The sequence below is a fragment of the Podarcis pityusensis genome (assembly GCF_964106645.2).
Source record: "Podarcis pityusensis genome assembly, chromosome: 7".
Classification (NCBI taxonomy): Eukaryota; Metazoa; Chordata; class Lepidosauria; order Squamata; family Lacertidae; genus Podarcis; species Podarcis pityusensis.
The window spans coordinates 24,186,105-24,211,772 of record NC_138031.1 but is presented as its reverse complement, the minus strand read 5'-3'; the positions used below and the strand labels follow the sequence as shown (position 1 = coordinate 24,211,772).

The following is a 25,668-nucleotide window of genomic DNA, read 5'->3' as shown; positions in this document are numbered from 1 at the left end:
TATATTCCCAAATACTGAGCCCTAAAGTACTTTTATTGCCATCTTTCAACCTGAAATCCTTTCCTTACCTTCGCACTCTCACAAGATTTAGTACAACTCCTTGAGTAGCTAGTGTGTGGTTAGGGAGAGGAAGCTATGCTTGTTTGCTTGGAATCTGCCATTTCCGCCCCTGCCAAAACACTTGTTTAAAAAGTCATGTAATATCTCTATTAGATTGTAAATGCAATTGACAAGGAAATGGCCTACTGGCAATGCATTACCTTTGTGGCAGTGCCAACGAGCCTACAGCAAAATAGCATAAGGAATAACTTCAGCATGCATTCCCAAGTAACAAAACAGTGTTTTACATAAATACCACAGAATCTAAGCAAGATCCAGAAAAAGCAATGAAAATTTGCCCGAGCTTTCATGCTTGCCTATATCAATTGAATGTCTTAACGAAAACAAAATAGAAAAGCATCTACATATGTCCAGGAATCTTGTGAAGTTGGATCATATAACACTGGGAAAACTATCACAACTGAAATCTGTGTATTTCTTCTCAACCACTGTAACAACTCTCTAATAAAAATTAAGAAGAACTGTAGGGTATCAAATATACAAAAGAGTATTAACTGCTTACAAGCCCTTAAAAACCAGAACACAAATTATTAACAAGAACATGTGCACCATGTAAGCCAGAATTGTTATTTTTAAAATGAATTTGCCCTTTTGATTTAATACGACTGATTACAAGCATTACAAATATTCACATTCTGTCAAGTTAAAACACTAACCCTTAGTTTAAAAGCAGCTATTATGCTTAGAAAATACTCTCCAATAATTTAAGCTCTTACCTTTCATTACCAAGTGCAACTACAAGCAATTATGTCAAAGTTATCCCAGATGTAAAGAGGATGATATCATTAAATTTTAAGAAACCATTGTAGTCATCACTAATCATTATGTCTCCAAGAATAAGGGTACATATTTCTTTAAGATTCAAAAAATCATTAAAAAAATATGTTTCCTTTTCACCCTAAACATAAGACCAAAATAGCTTCATTATATAAGAAAAATCAGCTGCTTCTGTAAGATAATTAATAGTTCAAGTTCCAAACTCAGTTCACGCACTACAAAATACACACCATTACCCTTTAACAAGACACATGAGTGATGGAATATCCTTTTTCACAGCTGATCCCTTGACAAGCCAGAATGATCAAGGGTATCACCAAAAAGCCAGAAATACAGATTGCCTATGCATTTTCAGTGCCATCAAAAGTAGCAGCTGGACTGCCTTTTTCACATTCCGTGCACACATAAATAATAACAGACAATAAATAAAGGTTTACAATTAATTATATCATGCATAGTATGTCCAAAGTTACAGCTTTGTTTGTTTCCTATTGGAACAAAAGAGGTGACATCGCATAGATATATCTAATCCAACAACATCTGGAGAGAAACAGGTTCTCCACCCCTGTGCAAAGTGATTAACTCCTAAAATGCCCAAAAGAGCAGAATCATTAGATAAGCAAACATCAAAATATCCTTGGTGACAGTAGCTGTCTTTTTGGGGGAAATCAAAGCAGCAGGTGTAATTAAACTTAAGATTTTAAACCATGTCATTAACAGCAACAGCTGCCTATTAAATGACATGAAGTAAAGGATCACTTTTGGACTATATTAACTGTTGTGTAGCATATTTTAGTGCCTTCTACCACTATAAAATTTACACTTTACTTGCAGCAGTTTAGTTTTAAATCTCCAATCAAAGTAGCAACTGGACATTCAACTCAAGATGACCAATGTAACCACTTGTTCCACTTTTCCAATGAGCAACATTATACAGCGTGTAATTAATAACAAAGTCACAGTGTATGATTCTTACCCGCATTGGGTGTATATCAGCATACGGAGGCTTTCCTTCTGCCATTTCTATTGAGGTAATGCCAAGGGACCAGATGTCTGCCACACAATTATAACCAATCTCTTGTATTACCTCTGGAGCCATCCAAAATGGAGTACCTATGACAGTGTTGCGTTTTGCCATTGTATCCTGTAATGACATTATTAAGAAGCTTAACATCTCTCAATGTATTTTCATCTCTCTCTCCCATTATAATATCACATGGAATCTGTGCAACTGAACTTTAACACTTGTGCCTCAAGAAAGCTCAACAATGCGCTTTCTCCTAAAAGGCATATTTCCAAGAAAAACAGCCTTATTTTAGATAGGTACAAAAGAGTCTAATACAATGTTCTGGAGGCCATGTTTGTGCCTTTAATAATTAAACAATATTTGAAGCCGCAAAGACATGCATAGTTTTTTCATACATTACACATGTTTGTGTGTGTGTGTGTGTGTGTGTGTGTGTGTGTAAATGTATATAAATATATATATATATATACACACACACACACAAACACACATATACACAACCTCTGTGTGTAATTGCAATATGTGCTTACAGAAAATGTGCATCTAAGCACAAATAAATTACAGTCATATGCACCAGGGCATTGGGACCGGCCACAGCTCTCTACACAAATACATCTGCCACCATATAATGTATGAAGCACCCTAAATATCTAATCCCACATTCAACTTCAACAGTCCATAATCCAGTGTATTTTTCAGTACATGGTCTATTTGCAACTTGGATAGAGAAAGTATTGTCAGAAGTTAGGCCTCCATCTCTAAAGGCAAACCATTGTTCACATTACTTTCCCAGCCAAGTGACACATGCGGGACTGGTTCTGTGAATGGTTCAACACATGCTCTGAGCATAACAAAAAGTCTGGGCTCAACCCACTGTTCAAAAGCTCTGCAGGACACTGTTTGGACAAGATTCAAAAGGCACACACAAGAAAAGCTGACTTCAGTAAGCAAAGACTGCCAAATTAACTGCACCTTTCAAATGGGAAAAAGCTCCATCTCTCCCTACAACAGACTGTAGGAAGTGAAGTGCATATATATAAAATATGACTCTACCCATACACTTTATACTTACAGTTAACTGTCCAGCCACTCCAAAGTCAGCTAATTTAGCATGCCCTTCGGTGTTTAAGAGAATGTTTCCAGCCTTTATATCTCTATGTATTTTTCTCATGAAATGCAAATATTCAAGTCCTTTAAGCGTAGATTTAAGAATGGTTGCAATTTCATCTTCTGTAAGCTATGGAGAAACATAAATAACATTTTCTTCTTCTGTGTGTACACACACTGATTACACACTTACGTAAACAATTTGAAAGACTGAGAAACTGTAACACAAAATTATGCAAACTGCCTTATAATTACTACTTATACGGCACGCATAAGGTTATGCAAAATGTTTTACAAATACAGAAAGCAAGACCCCCAATTAAGGTCCCACTCCTGCAATCCAATCCACATGGCTTGACCTCCTCGAACATGAATTAGATCCCACAAAAATCAACAAGCATCAAACAGGAGCAGAGGTCCCACAAAAAAAGACTGTGGACGGAGGACCTAAACAAACAGGACATGAAAAGTGAGTGTAAGAGTTTATAATGTACTCAAAGCCTGGCTTGTGTTTTATTTTGTTATAGATACAATTCTCCCTGTCTTTCCAATTTATCAAAACAGGATTGTATTACAAACTTTTCTGACCATATGCCCTTTGGGTTGTGTATTTACTGACTGCAGTAGAGTTTGAATTGCTGGTTTTGATCTTTAAGGTCCTTTATTGCTTAGGGCTGGGGTACCTGAAGGATCAGCTTTCTCTATACACCTACCTAAACTTTAGGATCTACTTAAGGTAGATAATAAGAGCCTTGAACACATTCAGCACTAAGCAAGTAATTTTTTATTCCCACCCACCCCAAAAATTTAAATATATTGCTGCTTTAAGTTTCATATGGCCCGTGTTTTTTATGCATTTTTAATGTGTTTTGTTGATTTATTGTACATAGCTTTAATATTTTTATCTCTGTTGTAAACTGCCCTGAGAATATGGTTACAGGGCAGCAAACGAATAGATAAAACAGGGCCCAAATACGCAAATTCATGTGCATCATTAAAATACAAGTAATGCCATTTTCATCAGTCTAGATTGTTGAACTACTCCATCTCTGATTACAGAATTCATGGTCTAGCTATGACGGCCCACATTTTCAGGACATCTTACTTCAGCCTTAGGATGCTTCCATCAGAAGTCAGACTGTGAAAATCTAAGTAAATGCTATGTTGCTGGGATTCTGACTAACACACAGCCTCCAAGACACAGGAGCACAGGACTGAGCTCACAACCACACTGATTCTGGTGACTGCACTTAGGAAACACTAGTCTGTGAGGACATATCCATGGACAGCTCTATAGAAGAAATATGACTGGAAATGTGAGAAGAGGCTCAGTCCTTCCTAGTCATATGTATGCTGCAAGGCTAGTCTGACTTCTAAGCTCCAATTCCTTGTGATGGATATAATACATGTGCTTCTAAATATGAAATAATAAACCAGTCAGTCCATCATTTTCTCTCTTTCTTCCCACAACACTCAAGCATGTCTCAAGTGGACTCTCCATCCTTATAGGATTTTAAACAGAGGTTGGGGGCATCTATCATGGATGCTTTAGCTGAGATTCCTGCATTGCCCGGGGTTGGACTAGATGACCCTCAGGACCCCTTCCAACTCTATGATTCTATGAAATTCTTGACTAAACTAAAATTGTTGACACTGAGTTTACTTCTACTAGGTATTTTCTAGTGGCTTCATTATTTCCTTCATGGATAATTAGCAATAGGAAAGAAAGGAGGACAAACTGATTTTGTATTTTACCATATCAAATAATTTTAAAGAGAATAAAGAGAGGAGAAAAGGTAAAACTATCATTCTGAACCAGATACAGGTCTGATTTATGTATAACAATAAGTCATTGTTTTAAATAAACCATGGTTTAATGGTAGATAGCAGGTCCTGACAGAGGAACCTACACCCGTGGTTTGTTTTTCTCCAAACTGTGACTGGAACTCAAGAACAAGCACTGACATCCAAATGTAATGTGTGTGTGTTTTCCAGTGAATTTCACATTTAAAAACAAAGGTCTAAGAGCCAAATAGCTTATGAACTACAGTCAGAATCTGTTCATTGAAAGTTTATGATCTTTAAACTTTTAAACTATCAGCCTGGCAATAAATATAAATATTAATGTTAATAATGAACATCAGCTTATAAATACAACTGAATTTGCACCCTCATCCTAGCAGCCAGCAAAGGGTTTCCTCTCTTGCCAGTCTGCCCCTTCCATGACCCTCCTGAGTCAGGATGACAACCACTGACTGAGCATCAGCTTCTCAGACTCAAATTCCTACTTTATGCATCCCAGTTCATGTTCCTACCAGCCCACAAATATGGTTTTTTACTTTAATGTCCTCTACAGCTTGAACACCACATAAAAGAGAGAGAATATCTTCTTCCTTATAAACAGCCATGAAGATTGGTTGATGCAGGCCTGCTTCACATTCCAGCAACCCAAGAGACTCAGCCTTACTCCTCTGACATGTTGGTATATACTAGTAATATGATTTGCCAAGGTTAAGTCTGTGGTTCTCTGAAAAAACAGTGGATAAGTCTTATTTCCCTTTCATAAAATTCTTACATTTTTATTAGACATGGTCTGAAAAGATTATTAGACTCTGTCATGGCATGTTATTGTACTTTAAACAGCAGCAGGAGAATCACTATCACTAACAACTAATATAAAAGTAAACAGGGAAAGTATGGGGCCCTTATGAACATCCTCCTCAAGTAAATAAATCTTTGTTGGGAACACTTTTTTATGCATGCAAACAACTGCAAAAGTAACAATATTTTATAAAAAATAATTAAACACTTACCGTTTTATTACGTAATCTAATTATGTCCGAGACGGAACCAGCTCCACAGTACTCCATAACAATCCACAGGTCTGTGTTCTTAAAATAGCTGCCATAGTACTTGACAACATAAGGGCTAAACACAAAAACATGGGTTATCAACATACAGATGTGAACCGTCAAGAATATTAAGAAGCAGTAGTGTCCAGGATAAATTTTGCTAGAATCAGAGCTTGGTATCATTTTTCCAAGCAGCTGCCTGAGTTTTATGATAGGATTTAGAAAACAGAACTAAAGATGTTGGTGCACGTGCTAATAATTAAGAGTGCAAAATAGATAGGTAAAGGTAAAGGGACCCCTGACCATTAGGTCCAGTCGTGGCCGACTCTGGGGTTGCGGTGCTCATCTCGCTTTATTGGCCGAGGGAGCCAGTGTACAGCTTCCGGGTCATGTGACCAGCATGACTAAGCGGCTTCCGGCGAACCAGAGCAGTGCACGGAAACGCCGTTTACCTTCCCATCGGAGCAGTACCTATTTATCTACTTGCACTTTGACATGCTTTCGAACTGCTAGGTTGGCAGGAGCTGGGACCATCGCGGGGATTCGAACCGCCAACCTTCTGATCGGTAAGTCCTAGGCTCTGTGGTTTAGACCACAGCGCCACCTGCGTCCTTTGCAAAATAGATAACCGCTCGCCATTTTTGTCTATGAATAAAAAAGTCACACACTCAGGCCTCCTAGGCCTCTCTATAAGCATTTCTCGAGGCCTCAGGATTTTCTCCAGAGGCCACACACCTCACAAGCCTCCTTCAGTGTTTCTGCCTGGCCAGAATGAATCCTTGAATTCTGATAAAGTTGCCTACTTGCCTGCCTGCCTGCCTAGATGACGAACAGAGAGGGTCATGTGACTGTAGAAACTAGCCTATGGTAGAAGCAGTGCTTTTTTTCTTTAAAAATGTTTAGGGGTACTCTCATTTTGACTCAAGAAAATCACCATTTTATAGTTCAAATCAGGAAAAATAAATACTGGACAAAAGGACAAAGATTCAATAAATGTTTAGGGGTATGCGTACACCTGCTTACCCCCAGAAAAAAGCACTGGGTAGAAGGTACAAGTCATATTCATTGCTCTACCCACTTTCTCCCCCAGCTCCATTCTCCAAGGCCCCCAGAAGGGAATGTGGCCCTCAAGCTGAAAAATGTTCCCCACCCATGTCACATACCAAACTAGAAGAGAAGAAAAAGAATCCTAATTCTGGTTTCCCCAGCAGATCCCCGAAAAATCTGTTCTGGTTGGTCCCCCAACCCTTCATAACAAATTTTCAGGGACAATGGAGGCTACAAGGGGAGGGGGAAATTAGCAAAAATCACCTCCCAAGCCTCTTCCATCAATGGACACCTTCACTGGATCAAAAGCCCTTGAGCTCACAAAACACCAATGGTTAGATACAAGCCAATATGTTCCTGCCCCCAATCTACATCTTACTGCTCATGCTTGCCAGCCAAATTGTTGGTTAAAAGCATGAGCATGGATAATGGCAACCATTTGCTTGGCGCTACATATTCATTCCCAGGGGAACTTCATATGTAACCCCTCTTTTTTATTCATACTCCGAAGCAGCAAGCGATCCACTTAGACAGCTGCTTCTGCACTATATTAAATGTCACCTGATTAAGGTAACTGTATCTAAAAAGCCCCATAAAATATGTATTTGAACATACAAGACAATACTACAATCTATTCATACGGAAATTATCTCCATTAATTAGGAATTTTAAATACATAGTGCCACCACGCTGCATTAGTCTCTTTGCTTAAGAGAGTTTAAGACTTTGCTTAAGAGAGTTTAAGACTTCCTTTTCTCCCTAGGTCAAGGAGCTCTCGTTGCCTCTAGATTTTAGTGCTTAACTTTTATCTCTCACCACTACTGAGTTAAGCACAACTACTACTACTGACATATCAGTGTCAACAGGACATCTCCATCCAAATCCAACCCGGAGATCTACCAAACTCTGAATAAATACATCATAAAATCCCATTTCATCCTTATCAGCGATATATGACAGACTTTAAACCTTGCCCCTTACAATTGTGCTATTCCTAGGATACAATATTTTGGGACAATCTCCATAACAAATTCTGAAGACCTTACACTAAAGATTAACAAACTGCAATAAAAACAAATGATAAAAGCCTGCCGAAGTATATATGATATTTAAATATTTAGAGCTGAGCAACATTCTTGCAATCTTCTAATTCAGGTCAGTTAGTCTTACTTTAACTACTGTGTGTTTTGGGGCATTTGCATTTGTCCATAAAGATCTTCACTGATAAAAAAGCAAGCCTCTAAAGAAAGAGAGGTATTCTCCACACAAATATTTTACAAGGGAGTGATTCACAAATATTTTACTAAGGGCACACCCTTATCTACCTATCACTGCCAACCTTCTGCATGGATGGAAACCCCACTTAATCCCTCTTACTGCCTCATCTGAAGAACCAAGGCTCTCATCACCAGTGAATAACTGCAGTATAGTTTAAAGGAGTTCCAGCATCTTGATGCTTGGCTCCTCTGCCTTGCCCTTGCTAGCTAAATAGAAAGCAGCTCAAAGCAGCTGAAGAAAAATTCAAACACAGAAGCCTACACCAAGATACGACCTGCTCTCAATCCATGAGATAGGGCAGACTGTAAACATTTATTTGAAGAAGGATATCCTCTTTGCTCAAACTACTCCAGACATAGTTCCAGCTTCTTAGTCCAAGGAAATCTATTCAATGCCATCTCAAAAACAGAAACACCCATGCACTAAGGAAGACCACAAATGAGGTGTAGTGGACCCCACTATATCATTGATGAATGGAAAGGGAGATTGGGATTTTTTGTTGACCACCCTACATGCAAGTTTCCTAGACAGCATTTACCGTATTTTTCGCCCTATAGGATGCACTTTTTCCCCTCCAAAAATGAAGGGGAAATCTGTGTGCGTCCTATGGGGCGAATACAGGCTTTCGCTGAAGCTTGGAGAGCGAGAGGGGTCGGTGGGCACCGACCCCTCTCGCTCTCCAGGCTTCAGGAAGCTATCAGCAAGCCTGAGGAGCCCGCGGGAGTTCCCACAGGGCTCCCTAGGCTGCGGATAGCAGCCTGCCGCCCGGCGCGCAGGGCGCCCTGAAGCAGAGCACCCCGCGCGCCGGGCAGACATCTGCAGCGTAGGGAGCCCTGCGGGAGTTCCCGCAGGGCTCCCCACACTGTGGATAGCAGCCTGGCGCGCGGGGCGCCCTGAAGCAGAGTTCCCGCAGGGCTCCCTAGGCTGCGGATAGCAGCCTGCTGCACGGAGCGCGGGGCACGCTGAAGCAGAGCGCCCCGCGCTTCGGGCAGACATCGGCCAGCCCCACAAGCTCGGGGGACAGCGGGGAGGCGCAGCGCCGCCATCCCGCTGTTCCCCGACCTGGTTTGGGGGGGGAAATAAAGGGGGGGAATTTCCTTTATTTCCCCCCCCCAAAAAACTAGGTGCGTCCTATGGGACGGAGCGTCCTATGGGACGAAAAATACGGTATGTATTCATACATCACCATATTTGCTGTGCTAAACAGCATTCTTCAATGAAACCTTTCTTTAAATAAAAACAAATTGGTCCACTATTTGTTTCATTCCAATATTTACCTTGCATCTAACCTGAACTGTAACTACCTGATGTCAATTCTGAGATAAACTGTGGAATTCATTGCTTTTGTATATTAGACAGGGGTCCTCTGTGTTCAGCCTTAGAAGTCAGCTTAAAACAATTTTGTTTACACAGTACTACCCTACCATGCAACCTTGTTCTATGTTCTTTTGATCTTTGCACTTTTGTGCGTATAGCATTTGAGAATATTTTTCCTTCATTCAGCAGTAATTTATGCATAAATAAATAACGAACATGAAACATGATCAAGCTTTGTCAGGGCACCAGAGTCAGCACCAAGGCATAAAAATACTTCAAAGAAAGAAGAAAGGATGCATCAGTCCTCTTCCACTCACCCAACTGCATTAGCCAGTAGGTAGGAAAGGCGTGTAGCAAGATTAAAAACCCAATAAAACATCCACATTTCTCATAACTGAACTGTGAAGACTTTAAAGGAGACTTTGAACTTCAGCTTGAAATTCTCAGCAGATTCAAACTTACACTATCAAATACTTTAGGCATTAAAAAAAAAAAGACAGAAGAGCTCACAATAAGTATGTACTTCATACCTGTCACATTGTTGCATTATAGAAATTTCCTTAATAATTTCTTGCAGATCTGATTCAACAGGGACTTGCTTAATTGCCACTACTTGACCAGATTCTTTATGAATGGCTTTAAATACACTCCCATAAGACCTAGAAAAGAAAACAGTTTCCAACTAATTTAAGCTCTGAATAATAAAATTGCAGTTCATTCAAACCAACCTATAAATAGTTAATGCAAAAGCCACGTTTGTTCATTGTAGAGGCTTCATTTTCACATGCCTCTAAAACAGGATGCCCTGGCTTTAAATGTTTGTTTGTTTGTTTGTTTGTTTGTTTGTTTGTTTTCTTTACTGCCTTTTATCTGAGGATCACAGGGTGGCTTACAATATAAAAACATAAAAATGCTCAGCATAGTAACAAACAAAAGCAATAACCGGGGGGGTTTAAGAGGCCATAGATTGTTTAATTAGCCAAAGGCCTGGGAGAAGAGCCTCCACAGGGAGAGGACTCCACAAATGGAGAGCAACCACAGAATTGTGCAATAGAAGTAATGAATATAAAGATCTCAATAGTATTCCCTGATTTTAGGAAGTACATCGTTTTCTTAGATGGAACCGACACCCACATAGCAAATTGCTGCCAGTGAAACAGGCCTCAGTCAATGCTTTTTTCAGTAGAGCAGGCTTCCTCAAACTTGGCCCTCCAGATGTTTTGGGGCTACAACTCCCATCATCCCTACCTAACACGACCAGTGGTCAGAGATGATGGGAATTGTAGTCTCAAAACATCTGGAGGGCAGAGTTTGCCTATGCCTGCAGTAGAGTGTGAGCATTAACATATTTCCTTGCTCTGTGAAAAATGCTAGTTAACCTGCATTAGGTCTTGTTGATGTTTCAAAGAGAAAGGAGGATAGGGAGGTCACATAGTGGCAGCTTCAGCTATGACAGCAACAGAAGTTGACTTAAGGGGCAAAACACCTGTTTAGAAGCATGCAAAGGAAAAGAGTTGTGGGGATGAAGAAGAAATGCAATCTGGAACATAAGAATGGCTAACAGGAGAAAAGATAACTAGCCCCTTCTCCACTCAAAATCACCAAATCGTGTTTTCATTTCATTTTTTATTTTTAAATCTCTATCAGAGCATTGTTAGACTCACATGGGTAATATGGAGCTTTCCCACAGCTCCAAAATATTTCTTGGCTGTGGGCACTAGTCCAAATAAAGAAGCTTTTCCAGCTCTAGGTCACTTGTACTATTCTTGCCTGTGTTTGTGCGATGTTTTGTTTAGAGTCTTCCCAACCATCCCACCTCTCTGCAGCACATAAAGTAATACATACCCTTCACCGAGCTTCTCCAATACATCAAATACTTCTTCAGGCTGTTTAGTCAAGCTGTCTTCGCTTAGCTTTTTCAGTTTGCTATCAAAAATATTTCAAATAAACAAAAATTAGTGATTTGCTATTTCTTATTGTAGACTCATTGGGTCGTATTCAACAAAGCACTGTGCAAATATGCAAGGATTTTTCCTTGTGCAACAGAACATTTTCTCCTTCTCCTCCCCTGCACACCCCCTAGATCCATGGTTCCCAACGTGGGGCACACAGGAATGTGTGGGTGGGTTGGGGGAATGTATAGGCTAGTGAAATGTTGGAACCTGCTTGCAATGCTGCTTAATGATTTGATTCCTACTGTTTAATTCTAAGTTCTTATCAGCACACCAATGCATGCCAGCCTCATGAGACTTTCATGTATGACATGTGCTCCTGCTGATTACTAGACAACAGTTAAGAACCACAATACAGTCATACCTCATGTTATGTCCGCTTCCTGTTATGTTCTTTCAGGATACGTCCTGCGGTGATGTACCAGAAGTACCAGAAAGGGTTACTTCCGGGTTTCGCGGCTCGCGCATGCGCAGATGCACAAAATGACATCCCGCGCATGCGCAGATGTGCCGCTCCGGGTTGCGTTCTGCTCATGTTACGAACGGGCCTCCGGAACGGATCCCGTTTGCAAACAGAGGTACCACTGTATCCCCTACAGAAAGGCATTATACTGAGTCCCCAGAAGTTCCCAGAAGTTCTAGACCCTCCTCTGCTCTTTAATTCTTACAAAAGATTCATGTTCTGGACACGCAGGACAGAACAGTTCAATCTCAATATTTTCTCCAGCCCTGTTCTGTGAGTATCTTAACGCTATACTTCCAGTCCCAGAAAAGGTGAGAGCCTATTTTGTAAAATGATTAAACTGAACACTTGAAGCAGCTGCCAGATGAGTCTTAGTTGCCACCAGAAATTCAAATTCAAATGTTTGGAGTGGGGAGACCCTCCCAGTCGAAGATGAGGAAATTGTAGTCTGCTTTCGTGCTTCATAAGAGCAGGGGGCGGGGGAGATGACAACTAAAAAACTAGTACAATAATAGTATAGAGCTACAGAGTTGCACCACAACTTTGTTTACAGATGACCAGAAACTAGCTAGCTCTAAATGTGTATATCCAGTTAATCTTTTATGTTGGTTTTAAAATGAGAACTAGGGTTTTCAAGTGTTAAGGAGTTGAATGAGGGCCAAACATGGAAAGGGGAACTGTACAGTAGGGGTCTTGGTTTGAGGAGGCAGCAGTGGAGGAAGAAACATCTGTCCAAGGAAAAAGCAAGGACAGAAGAACAGTCATCCCATTGGTATCATTTCCCTTTCATGTACATGCACCACTAAGTCACCAAAGCAGATATTTGTCTTCTGTATTGCAAGTTCCCTCATGAAATCAGGAAGCTAAGTTGATCAAAAATGAAGCTAATTGAAGAAATCAACCAATGAAAATTTTGCCTGAAATCCCCTTGCAAGTTGTATAAGATGTATGAACATTCAGAAAAAGTACAAAGAGCTGAGATGCTTCTTCTATAATACAGTACTACCCAGTCCTGCCCACATAACAATGCAATCTTATCACAACATGGTGCTTTGATTTTAAAAAAGGAAAAGGATGCTATTTACTTTGCCGTTTTATTTAAGGAACACTATTTCCGTTCATTCACATGTGTGATATGTAGTAATGGACATAAAAATTAAAATAATTCATGAGAGCCTGTGTGGTCTAGTGGACATCAGATCAGGGCTTCACAATTAACTTCACAATTAAGTTGGTGATAAATAGAGCTCTTCACCAAAGCACATGCTTTGCATGCATCAAGTCAATCCCTGCCATTTCCAGGTGGTGATGGAAGAGTCACTACTATGCATAGTACAGTGGTACCTCAGGTTACATATGCTTCAGGTTACATACACTTCAGGTTACAGACTCCACTAACCCAGAAATAGTACCTCGGGTTAAGAACTTTGCTTCAGGATGAGAACAGAAATCGTGAGGCGGCTGCGCAGCGGCAGCGGGAGGTGCCATTAGCTAAAGTGGTACCTCAGGTTAAGAACAGTTTCAGATTAAGAACGGACCTCAGGAACGAATTAAGTACGTAACCAGAGGTACCACTGTACAAGGGCTATGTGGACAAATAAACTGGACCTCATATAAGGCAGCTTCCTAAAAACCATGGTTGTCCTCAGTTTTATACTTTTTGGGAGCTGCAAAAACCAATCACAGCTCTTTAATCAGTATGCCATATAACACATTTCACAAACAAATCTTTGCTATATTCACATATTAATATTCTATAAGCATATGTAGAGGATTTTACATGTAAAAAAGTAACATGATCGGGGCCCAAATCCCACATCTGGGTGCTTTTATAATTGTTACTGAACTGAATTTCTGCATTCTTTAATAAATTTTATTGCGTTTTGTTGTATTATATATATTGTAAATAGCTTTGGGACTTTTAATATATAAAATTACATGCAGGTCTGGAAAATCACTATATTGACTTGAAGAAATTCCTTTGTCACAGATTCAATACCTCATCTCTTCAAAAAGAAGAAAATATACTTATCTCTTACTACAAAAGCACCACACATAGGGACTATACAGCACTGTACCTATTTTAACAATCTGCATTATTTTACCAGTGGAAGCGGTGGTTCTGAAACCTTGCACCTCTTGGGAAGCAGCAGATTCAAATTCACAGAAAAAAAATTCCAGCTGAGTTACAGTGGTACCTTGGTTCCCAAATGGCTTAGTTGATGAACAAATTAGCTCCCAAATGCCGCAAACTCAGAAGTAAGTGTTCCGGTTTACAAACGTTTTTTGGAAGCCGAACATCCGTTTTGGCTGTTAGCATTGTTTCCGGGGCCAATCAGCCAATGAGCAGCCGTGCCTTGGTTTTTCAATGTTTTGGAAGTTGAACGTACTTCCAGAACGAATTGAGTTCGAGAACCAAGGTAAAAAGGTAAAGGTAAAGGACCCTTGACAGTTAAGTCCAGTCGCGAACAACTCTGGGGTTGCAGCGCACATCTTGCTTTACTGGCCAAGGGAGCCGACGTTTGTCCGCAGGAGGTTTTTCTGGGTCATGTGGCCAGCATGACTAAGCCGCTTCTGGTGAAACCAGAGCAGCGCATGGAAACGCCGTTTACCTTCTTGCCAGAGCAGTACCTATTTATCTACTTGCACTTTGACGTGCTTTCGAACTGCTAGGTTGGCAGGAGCTGGGACAGAGCAACGGGAGCTCACCCCGTTGCAGGGATTCGAACCGTCGACCTTCCGATCGGCAAGCCCTGGGCTCTATGTTTAGACCACAGCGCCACCCGCATCTATTTTATGAAGTTGCAATATATTTGATGCAGTTCATACAGAACTGGGTCCAATGTAGCATTGATTTCCCCATTTTTCTGTCAGGCTTACGGAATGACTTGCCAGATGACTAGTGCCCAAGGAATCATTCTAGACCTCTTCTTACAACCCAACGTCATTCTTCTTACTTGCTTGGGGGAATCATTTTGTATATTTGATCCTTTGAATCTGCTTTGGCCAAACTGTGTTTTATACAGCACATGAAAGTATGCAAACCGGGAGAAGTTTTTAACATAGCCTACATGCCAAAGTTAGTCTAAAATAAACTGTATTTAGTTTCTAAATGAAGCTGGGGAATTTCCATTAATTGCTGTGTTGTCTCTATGCTCACTACAAGGATCTGTTGCAGACATTTGTTGGCCCATGTTCATTTTAAATTAAAAGTGGCATCTGACCCAAGAAATGGAGTTAAGAAAACTAGTCTACAGCAGAACAAATTGCTTATGGATACTTGAATATTTATAACCACATGTAAAAACAAACAGCTTCCTTAATTTAAAAACATAGGAAGAGAAGAGAATATATATGGAAATCATAGGCAGTTCTCATGTTTACAAAAGCCAGGAATGAATATTTTCTTCCTAAATGTAAAAAAAAAAACCTTGAATCGAAGTTTATATAAGCTTATGGATGAAAAAAGGCATGAACTACAAAAAAACCTCTTGATGATTAATAATTTAAGCATTGCAATTGTAAAATAACACAACACATTGAAAGGTAAAGACAATTTAAAGAGGTGCAATCTCAAAAAAGCATATTATGTTTTGCCATTGTTAGAAATGCTCAAATTCTACCCCAAATAAAATAAAAATACTTTATACTGCATATAATTCTAACCACATCTACCATTCCTATGTAAGCCAGTAACAAATCTTGGTGCATGGTTTCTTTACAGAGAGGCAAACCACAAGCCCAGGTTCAGACATAAAGCTAAGCCTAGCCATGGCTTAGCATAGGAGTGGAAGAGAAGCAGCTGTGATTTCTCCCCATGCACCAACATGCTGCTCATTTACTTTTAACCATAGCAAGCTTAACTGCCAAGAGGCTAGTAATATTCCATGAAAGGGCTTTTCTTCTTCCATGGCTAGCACAGAAACCAAGTACAATGGTACCTCAGGTTAAGAACTTAATTCGTTCCGGAGGTCCATTCTTAACCTGAAACTGTTCTTAACCTGAGGTACCACTTTAGCTGATGGGGCCTCCCAGTGCAGCCGCGCCACGCCGCTGCCGCGTGATTTCTGTTCTCATCCTGAAGCAAAGTTCTTAACCTGAGGTACTATTTCTGGGTTAGCGGTGTCTGTAACCTGAAGCGTCTGTAACCCAAGGTACCACTGTATGAAAAGGGAAGGGGAAACAAAGTGTTCCATCTCTCCTCTGTCAGTCTGCTCCACGCCTGCATAAAACTTCTAGTCACCAATGGCTACCAAGCAAGTTGCTGCTAAATAAAAGGCTGCCTTCTCACAATAACAGCATCAATGCTGGCAGCCCTAACATACCTTACTATGATTGCAAAGTGGGTTTGCTAGCCATGTGTGGATCACAGCACCAGCCATCACTGAACCTCTTTCCGCTGCAAGTTACTTTAAGCTTGCAGCTGTTACTTTAATGTTGGGGAAAGAACATAGCTCAATAGTAGAGCACATACTTTGCATGCAGAAGGTTCTAGCGCCAATCCCTAGCATTAAAGAGATCAGGAAGCAGGTGATGGGAAATACTATCTGTGGACAGCAACCAGCCATCCAAGTAGCCAATACTGGACTAAAAAAACAGCTAGGAAATTGTCTGAATACAGTTTAAAATCAGCATCTCCCCAACCCAAAAATACGGCAGACGTTTATTATCTATCAATTACAGGAAAAAATACATAATCTGTTTTTAGTCCTGGTCAACTTGAAGATTCAATACATCCTAAGAAAGTGCACATAACAGGGCATACAGAACACCTACAGTCTGCTTCCTATGTAGATGCTGGAAAGGGAAGCTTGAGATCACTATCTAACCAACCCAACAGATCACCACAGATACAATGAGGTAAAATATACAGTAATATACCAATAAACATAGCTTTTAGGGTATGTATGTTTTTACCTCCTATAATCTTTCAAATATAAAATAAGATGTGTGTATTACAAGATTCCCAAAATCATGTTTTTTTTTAAATAGATGCTGTCCCTTCAGGGATTTCATTTCTCACAATTTAGCACTCTCTCCTAAATCCATAACTTGAGTAAACGAAATCCAATAGCCTAAATTGAAGCATGTTCTTGACAATGAGCCAGAACCTACTGTCGTTGTCTGTTTCAAACATACACTTCCAGAAAGATTTGTAATAATGCAGACAGGCCGTAATTCCCCAAACTTCTATTCCCACACCCCTTCACTAAGATACAGGTCAGATGTTTCAGCAGGCCTCTTCCAAGGGGACCAAAGGAAGGACATTCAGAAAAATGCAACATTCTCTATGCCCCATGGGAAGAACCGGCAGGGAGGTCTAAAGTGGGTGGCGTACATGCAAGTATGAGAGAGAAATTAATTTCTGCCCCACTCCTACATGGACTACAGATGGGACCACGTGTGGGGTCTTTATCCCTCCGTTGGGACTATGAAGACTATATACACCGAGGGGGCATGTTATCAGACTGACCCAAAGCAAACCAGTCATGTCTTAATGTCCTCTAACAAAACTGTCAAACCCACAAGCATCATAGTACAGTGGTACCTCGGGTTATATACGCTTCAGGTTACAGACTCCGCTAACCCAGAAATATTACCTCAGGTTAAGAACTTTGCTTTCAGGATGAGAACAGAAATTGTGCTCCGGCAGCGCGGCAGCAGCAGGAGGCCCCATTAGCTAAAGTGGTGCTTCAGGTTAAGAACAGTTTCAGGTTAAGAATGGACCGACAGAACGGACCTTACAGTGAGGTACCACTGTAAAAGAATGGCAAAGGGGGGAGATGCCACAATTCCTGCTATGAAAGGCAAGCAGTACACATCCCACGTTACTAGTGCCTACCTGGAAATATTAGCCCAAACCTGTGCCACTCTGAGGCACAGAGATCTGGGGAAGGCATGATCCAGGCCATCATGTCTGTCTGTGTGTGTGTGTATGTGTGTATTTAACAGACATGATGGGGCATCCCCTGCTTTCCCACATGGGGCATCGGCTTGGTGGAGGGGGAAATGTACACGTGTATTTACACGCATTCACACAGCAAAACTGTGACAATGATGGGGCGTCCATCGACGCTTAGCTAACGCTATAATAGATGTCTTTAAGAGGTGGGAAGTGTACATTTGAAACACACACACACATTCAGGATCCCTCCTCAGAGGGAGGCCTGGAGCAGGGGGATGCGGGGAGGAAATGGTGGCCAGAGGGGACGAATCCACAGGGAAGCCTCCCTGGGAACCAGGAGCCGGAGCGCTCAAGGGAGGCGCCCGGAAGCTGCGCGGTGCGGCCTAGCCTGGCCTCCTCCTCCCTTGCGCCCAAAATACACCTCGCCCCCGCCCGCTCCCGCGGCCTCTCGGGAACCGGGGAGGCCCTCGGCCGTTACCTTTTGGGCGCTGCCTGCTCCATGGCTGCGGCCGGCGGCTCCTGTGATTATTCCCGCCCCCCTTCCCCACAGCCCACCAAAGGCGAGGCGCCGTTTATCCACCCCTCTGACAGGACCTAACAGAAACTCTCCGCACAACTTTCCTTCCGCAGCTGGCCCTTTAAAAGCGACCCTCCCCTCCCCTCGCGCCGCGTCCGCTGCCTGACTTCAGCGCTACGCACAGGACGGGGCCTTTGCTGCTTGGGACGGAACGCGCCGCCCACCCAGCCTCTCTATTGGCTGAGGCATAAGAGATGCGAAGCGGCCATTGGCCTGCCCGAAAATCAATCGGGAAACCCAGAAGACGGAAGAGAAAGTTACACTTTACGTCGGCTGGAAGCGAAGCGGGAGCGTTTGCTATAGTGGCACGCAAGGGGAGTGGGCGGGGGGTGGCGAGCAGAGTGCGTCATGACGGAGGCACGCAAGTGGGGAACGTCCCCTTTGCGTCGCTAGGGTCCCTGCGTGAACCGGTGCATGTTGGATTATGTAGTATTCTGGGCCACATGTGTTCCACTGCCTCCCGCAGTTTGGTCAAACTCTTGCTGGTAGCTTCGAGAAGACTGTCCAACCATCTCGTCCTCTGTCGTCCCCTTCTCCTTGTGCCCTCCATCTTTCCCAACATCAGGGTCTTTTCCAGGGAGTCTTCTCTTCTCATGAGGTGGCCAAAGTATTGGAGCCTCAGCTTCAGGATCTGTCCTTCCAGTGAGCACTCAGGGCTGATTTCCTTAAGAATGGAGAGGTTTCATCTTCTTGCAGTCCATGGGACTCTCAAGAGTCTCCTTTGTTGTTGCTTAGTCGTTTAGTCGTGTCCGACTCTTCATGACCCCATGGACCAGAGCACGCCAGGCACTTCTGTCCTCCACTGCCTCCCGCAGTTTGGTCAAACTCATGCTGGTAGCTTCGAGAACACTGTCCAACCATCTCGTCCTCATCCCCTTCTCCTTGTGTACTCCATCTTTCCTAACATCAGGGGCTTTTCCAGGGAGTTTTCTCTTCTCATGAGGTGGCCAAAGTATTGGAGCCTCAGCTTCAGGTTCTGTCCTTCCAATGAGCACTCAGGGCTGATTTCCTTAAGAATGGAGAGGTTTGATCTTCTTGCAGTCCATGGGACTCTCAAGAGTCTCCTCCAGCACCATAATTCAAAAGCATCCATTCTTCTGTGATCAGCCTTCTTTATCGTCCAGCTCTCACTTCCATACATCACTACTGGGAAAACCATAGCTTTAACTATACAGACCTTTGTCAACAAGGTGATGTTTCTGCTTTTTAAGATGCTGTCTAGGTTTGTCATCACTTTTCTCCCAAGAAGCAGGCGTCTTTTAATTTCATGACTGCTGTCACCATCTGCAGTGATCATGGAACCCAAGAAAGTAAAATCTCTCACTGCCTCCATTTCTTCCCCTTCTATTTGCCAGGAGGTGATGGGACCAGTGGCCATGATATTATTGGTGGGTTAATCCTTAGTTATGGCTACCATCGGACACTTGCTGGAAAGTTAAGCTTCATTGAATGTAGTGGCCCTTCTGCGAGTAAATAAGACTTAGGATAGTGCTAGAAAGATTCTGTTTCATAAAGGTGCTAGACCAGCAGGCATGGCCAAACTCAGCCCTCCAGATGTTTTGGGAGTACAACTCCCATCATCCCTAGCTAACAGGACCAGTGGTCAGGGATGATGGAGATTGTAGTCCCAAAACATCTGGCGGGCCAAGTTTGGCCATGCCTGTAAGAGCAAAGGGGTCTTCCACTTTTTCTCCGGGGGGAATTTGGCACAGAACTTTTCCTGGCATCTTGTGTAAACAGTGCAATGCTACACTTCTACTCCAATGTAAGCCCCACTGAGTTCAGTGCATGTATAGCTGCTGCCTAAGTGATGAAATGAGCTTCTGCTTGCCAACAGGGAACTTACTCTGAAGTTGTGTCCTACCTTTAAACAAAATAATCCCTAAGCATCTTAACGATTTGTACAGTACAACATATGATCAGTTTTTTGCATTTCTTCTTCATTTTTTAATGCCTGTGCCAATTTCATCCTGTTTTAGGGCTCCATGGTTGCAATCTGGAAAACCTTGCTTTTCCAAGAGGAATAATGGAAGCAAGTGTGGCTTCCTCCCCACCTCATTCCTCACCCCACTGCACCCATATAGCAAAATTATATTCAGCTTGATTTTCAGGAAATGAGATGGGAGGATGAGCAAAGAAAACTGGTCAAGAAGTTACTGCCACATCCTCTTGCAGGGTTGCAGGGCTATTTGACAAAAGCATTCTTCCTATCTTCACAGATATTGCAGTGACTCCAAGTATCACACTGGAAAACTTAATTATTTGGGGGGGGGTTAATCTCTCCAGGGGATTGGAGTGTGTATGGAAACCTCTGTTACAGGAGTCATCTGAAATACTCCGAAGCAAAACTTTGAGAATATACAAGTGCTGACATAAATTTTAAATATCACGTGAAAAGCTGTGATCCTGAACACTTGACATGAATGGATGGGCTAGAGAGGGTTGTCAAAACTAGCCTACTGAGCCTGAAGGATAAATTTTACATTCATTGTTTTGCCTCTGGCATCATGTGCTACTGACACATAGCCCTCAGAAGGGAATGCAGTGTTGGGAATCTGAGGGGAGATACCCATGTAGCAAAAGTTGCCCCAAGTTTCAATCACCACACAAAGGCAGCTTAAGGTCCAAAATAGTTTACTGCTATAGAAGATACAGTTCCAGACACGCGGAGAGAGAGAGAGAGAGAGAGAGAGAGAGAGAGCTTGTCGGCTTTTGACTTTGGCAGATGCAAGCAGAAAGTATTTCTGTTGCTCCAGCTTTAAGACGTAACACAGACTCCGACTCCCAGACTCCCACGGGGAGGGGGCTCACTGACTGACCCCAACACACAGCGCAAGACCACAGATGCTATTGAAATGACATGCCTTAATTACTTATGTAGACAACACTAGGTTGTTACTACAGTGGTACCTCTAGTTACGATCTTAATTCGTTCTGCAGGTCCATTCTTTCCTGCTGCCACTGTGCCGCGGGCAAACGATTTCCGTTCTCATCCTGGGGCGAAGTTCTCAACTCGAGGTAACTCTTCCAGGTTAGCAGGGTTTGTAACCTGAAGCGTTTGTAACTCAAGGTACCCCTGTATAGCAACTGACTTGGCTGATCTTGCACCTGTTGACTTATATCAGACCATGGGGTGAGTTATGCTCATTAAGGAAATTAACCCCTTCCTCCATGTCCGGTTCCTCCAACATGCAGCCCTCGGTTTGAAAAGGTTACTCCACCCCTACAGGAAATACTGCCAAGAAGAAAATTAGCGGTTATAATATGAGATAGGTAACCACAGGAGGGAAGAGTAATATTGCACTCAGGTCTTGCCTACACTGTTCCCATAGGCCTATGGTTGGCCCCAGTGAGAACACAATGCTGGAATAGATGGGCTACCTGCCTGATTCATCAGGCTCTTCATATGTTCTTAACTGCCTTTCAATTATATTTAATGTATATAGATTGTGAATTATACATGGTTTGATGTCAAGTTAATATTTCAGGTTTTTGTATTTCCAAATAGTCAGTAGAGCTGAAGATAAGCTGTTGGCATTTTATTCAAGGTTTTATCTTGGAGATAAGAGAAGCATATTTCTTCCTCTCTTTTGTATTTCTCCTCAGAGGGGGTAAATTCCAACCATCCTGTCAAACAAAAAATAACCTTGCAAGCTTATCTTAACATGTACATCCTTAACCCTGGTTATAAATAATACTGTTGCAATCAGAATCTGAAGGCTCTTCAGGGAACAGATTGCCCTTCAATATTTCACACAAAAATTAGGTTTGATTGAAACAAACTGTTGAAGAACCTTAGGATTATATTGAAACTGATCCATATAATTTGTACTTGGCTGTCCCTTACTTTCACATTGGCCATTATGACTGATAGAATGGCTGCTGATTCAGGATTAATCCAGCTCTAAAGCAGTAACAGCCACAGGTTGCATATAGCACACACTGATTTGCAGTGTACAAGCAGCCTGCAATCCATGGGGAGAAACAAGTTTTATTTTAAAATATTTTTAAAATTATACACTTTTTTTAGTCCCATCATGGATATGTTGTGCAGATTTTTGTTCTTAATTATCACACATTAATGGTGGTTGGACTATTAAGGTAAGTGTAAAATTTGGAGGAGAGGGAATCCTAATTTAGAATGCAGACCTAACCCCAGTTAGCTATGACTAGCCATTCTATTCCAACTTGTTGTTATAAGAACTCTGTAACTAAGAGCTAGTGTCTGAGCTTGCTGTTTTACTCCTTCTCCCTCACAATTCCCTTTCCTTCTGAGTTGTGTCTTTTATATTGTAAGCCTATGAGAAGGGTTTGTCTCACCACTGACATTCGTAAGGTGCTCTGGCAGCTTTGCTTGGCTAAAGACCAGAGTTAAAATGTTTGAAATAAATTAAGAGCTATGGTGGAAAGCTCAGCTAAAATGCAGTCCACAGTGCAATACATGTGGAAAAGATTAATTCCATTCTGGGAGTCTTTAGGAAAGGGAACAAATATGTAACTGCTGATATAATGTTTTCATACAAATCTGTGGTGTGGCCACACTTAACAAATACTATGTCCAGTTAGATGCCTCTTCTCAAAAAGGTTATTGTAGAGCTAGGAAAAGTCCATAAAAAGTCAGCCAATGTTATCAGGGACCAGAGCATCTTCCACAAGAGGAAAAGCTACGTAAATCATGGGAGGCTTTTTAGTCTATTTAAGAAAATGCAACAAAGTAGAGACATTATAAATTTATGCATAGTGAAAGTGGAGAAAGAGAGAGGTCTTTCAGACCTTCTCATTATAATAGAACCTGGGTGTTGGGAGTGTCAGGTGTGCAACTCTGCTTGCACTGTTGGGTGATATACCTGCTTGGGGAGGGCTTCTTAGACTGTCCTTCCCATGCTGATCTCTTGATCTTCCTTCAGTGTTAAACTGACACTCTTAGGGTTGCTGATCTGACCACCTTTCTTCACTTCCTCTTTCTTCTTCATCATGCCTTCCTCATGAGAGGAGACATACTTGAATCTCTCCAGCCTAATGCGCAAGAGCAAGCATGGCTTTAGGCATCTCCAAGAACTGGATAACTTTCCTATCAACCATGTACAGTGGTACCTCGGGTTAAGTACTTAATTTGTTCTGGAGGTCTGTTCTTAACCTGAAACTGTTCTTAACCTGAAGCACCACTTCAGCTAATGGGGCCTTCTGCTGCCGCTGCATGATTTCTGTTCTCATCCTGAAGCAAAGTTCTTAACCCGAGGTAATATTTCTGGGTTAGCAGAGTCTGTAACCTGAAGCATATGTAACCGGAGGTACCACTGTATTTCCGGTAATAAACATTGCTTTCTTATTTAACAAACTCAGAGTTCCAGTGTGATTGTATGTAGCGTACGGTGTGTTCCTTCTGCAGGGATTTCGTAGCAAGTTTATGTCTGCTTATAATGTAAACTCAAAATATCATCACTGGGATCATCCAGTTAATCTGACTGTGTTTCATGACATGGCACATAATTCGTTTATGGAATGCTGTGCCACAAGATCTCACATCCAAGATGTACATCACTACATCTTAAAAGGGGAATAGACAAATTAATGGAGAATCAGGGCATCAGTAACTATTTGTCATGATAGCTGTAGAGCACCTCCTTGTTCAGAGGCACTGTCTTGTTTGGTTGGTCACTGCAGAAAAGAGGATGCTGGACTAGATAGACCTTGGGTCTGATGGTGTTGCAGGGCTCCCCTTACACTCTTAAGCCTGTGGATCATCCATACAAGGAATTCAGGAAGAAGAAGCAGGTGGGAAATGGTGTCCAAAAAGTTAATATTTGTGTGCAATCTATGTATGCAGGAAGTGGGGGTGCTGGTTACATGTCTTTAAGTAATTCCTGATCAATTATGTTGCTGATTGTGCATCTTCCTTTCATCCCAGTTCTGTGTTCCTTCCAGTTTTATTCTTCTTTGTATTTCTTTGTACAAGCAGGCTGGAATAACTAGCCACAGTTATTTTCAGTTTAAATCAAGACACTGCTGTAATGATTGGTCCGTTCTCCTTTCATACAAAATATTTAAACTTCTTCTTCTTCTTCTTTAAGGGGATGGAGTTACTTTATCTGAGAACTGGAGTTTGACTTCAATGTCAGAAACCTGCAGCTGCAACAATAAGAGGTAGAAATTTGACCCCCTCCAGGTTGAAGGTGATGTGGATTAGAAAAATAGTGTTAGAGAACCTTGCCCTGTGAAATTGTAGCCACCGCATAAATCAGCCAATAGCCTTGGCTAGCTTTTCCACAAATAACATGAAGATCTGCAGTCTCCCTGCTACTATCAGTACTGGTCATCTTGTTCACTCATACTGAGACACCAGATGTAACTAAGGGGCCCAGAGGGAAAGTAGGAGATGAGTTAAAATTAATAATTGCAGTGGCAACAAACATGTGCTATTCTGATATGAAACGGAAACCTCTGTGATATTTGGGGGCACATTAAAAGCTCCGATATTGCAGAAAACCTGCTGCCGACTTCAAAACAACCCCACTTTCAAACACTGCTGATAACAAGAGAGCAGATGAAAATTTGACTGGATTTATGTTTTCTTCTGCTTGTTCATTCCTAGATCACTTTTTCTTTTTTTTTGCAGCCGCTTTGATCTACACTTCAGAAGTCCTTGTACATCTAACTGGGGGGGGGGGGGAGAAGAATTAGCAATACATATCAGCCCTATTCGCTTCCTAGACGTGGTGTTTCTGTCACTGTGAGTGGATGGCATTTTAATGAATGAAAAGGATGGGGGTTTTCTTACATTTCAGTGTTAAGCCAGTTCAGGTTGTTGTGAGAGGTTTCATTTCCTGCTTCTGCATACTGAATGAAAGAGCCAGGTAGAACCAGAGTGGAAATTATAATCCTCACTACCACTCGGGATAATGCCTTGTGCATCTGATGAAATCTGTTCCACAAAAGTTTATGCCGCAATGTGTTTGTTGCTCTTTAAAGAGCCAAAAGACTCTGCTGTTTATGCATTTATAAATATATCCCTGCATCCAGAAGAAACAAGACTGAAACATATGATAATGTGGATTCTAGCCCATGAAAGCTTATGCCATGGTAAATTTACTAGTCTTTAAACTAGTGTCCCAAGATTCTGTTGGTTTTGCTGAAACAAGCTAACAGTGCAGTCCACAGGAGCCAACCCCTAGGGGCCAAGGTCCCTTTGCCCCCCCATAAAATATTTGAGGGGGCCTGGGGCCCCCAAAGTTGATGGGCGTTGCCA

The 25,668-nt window shown here is 41.8% G+C and overlaps 1 protein-coding gene and 1 long non-coding RNA gene across 4 annotated transcripts in view; one reads left to right on the top strand and one right to left on the bottom strand.

Moving 5' to 3' along the window:
* STK3 (serine/threonine kinase 3) overlaps positions 1 to 18,563 on the bottom strand; it is a 107,404-nt gene extending 88,841 nt beyond the window's left edge. The window contains exons 1-6 of one of the 3 annotated variants that reach the window (XM_081013869.1): positions 18,324 to 18,563; positions 11,371 to 11,451; positions 10,056 to 10,184; positions 5,845 to 5,959; positions 2,997 to 3,161; positions 1,874 to 2,041 (exon numbers count right to left, since the gene is read on the bottom strand). In XM_081013869.1, coding sequence (XP_080869995.1) covers positions 1,874 to 2,041; positions 2,997 to 3,161; positions 5,845 to 5,959; positions 10,056 to 10,184; positions 11,371 to 11,451; positions 18,324 to 18,346 — 681 coding nt within the window. In that variant the 5' untranslated portion in view covers positions 18,347 to 18,563. The remainder of the gene's footprint in view (positions 1 to 1,873; positions 2,042 to 2,996; positions 3,162 to 5,844; positions 5,960 to 10,055; positions 10,185 to 11,370; positions 11,452 to 18,323) is intronic. The other 2 variants (XM_081013870.1, XM_081013868.1) reach the window with 2 other exon arrangements.
* A 5,539-nt stretch (positions 18,564 to 24,102) lies between these two features.
* LOC308481514 lies at positions 24,103 to 25,361 on the top strand. The gene is made up of 3 exons (XR_013988729.1): positions 24,103 to 24,197; positions 24,494 to 24,566; positions 25,039 to 25,361. It is a non-coding gene; the product is annotated as an uncharacterized lncRNA (long non-coding RNA).
* Positions 25,362 to 25,668: the final 307 nt, after the last annotated feature.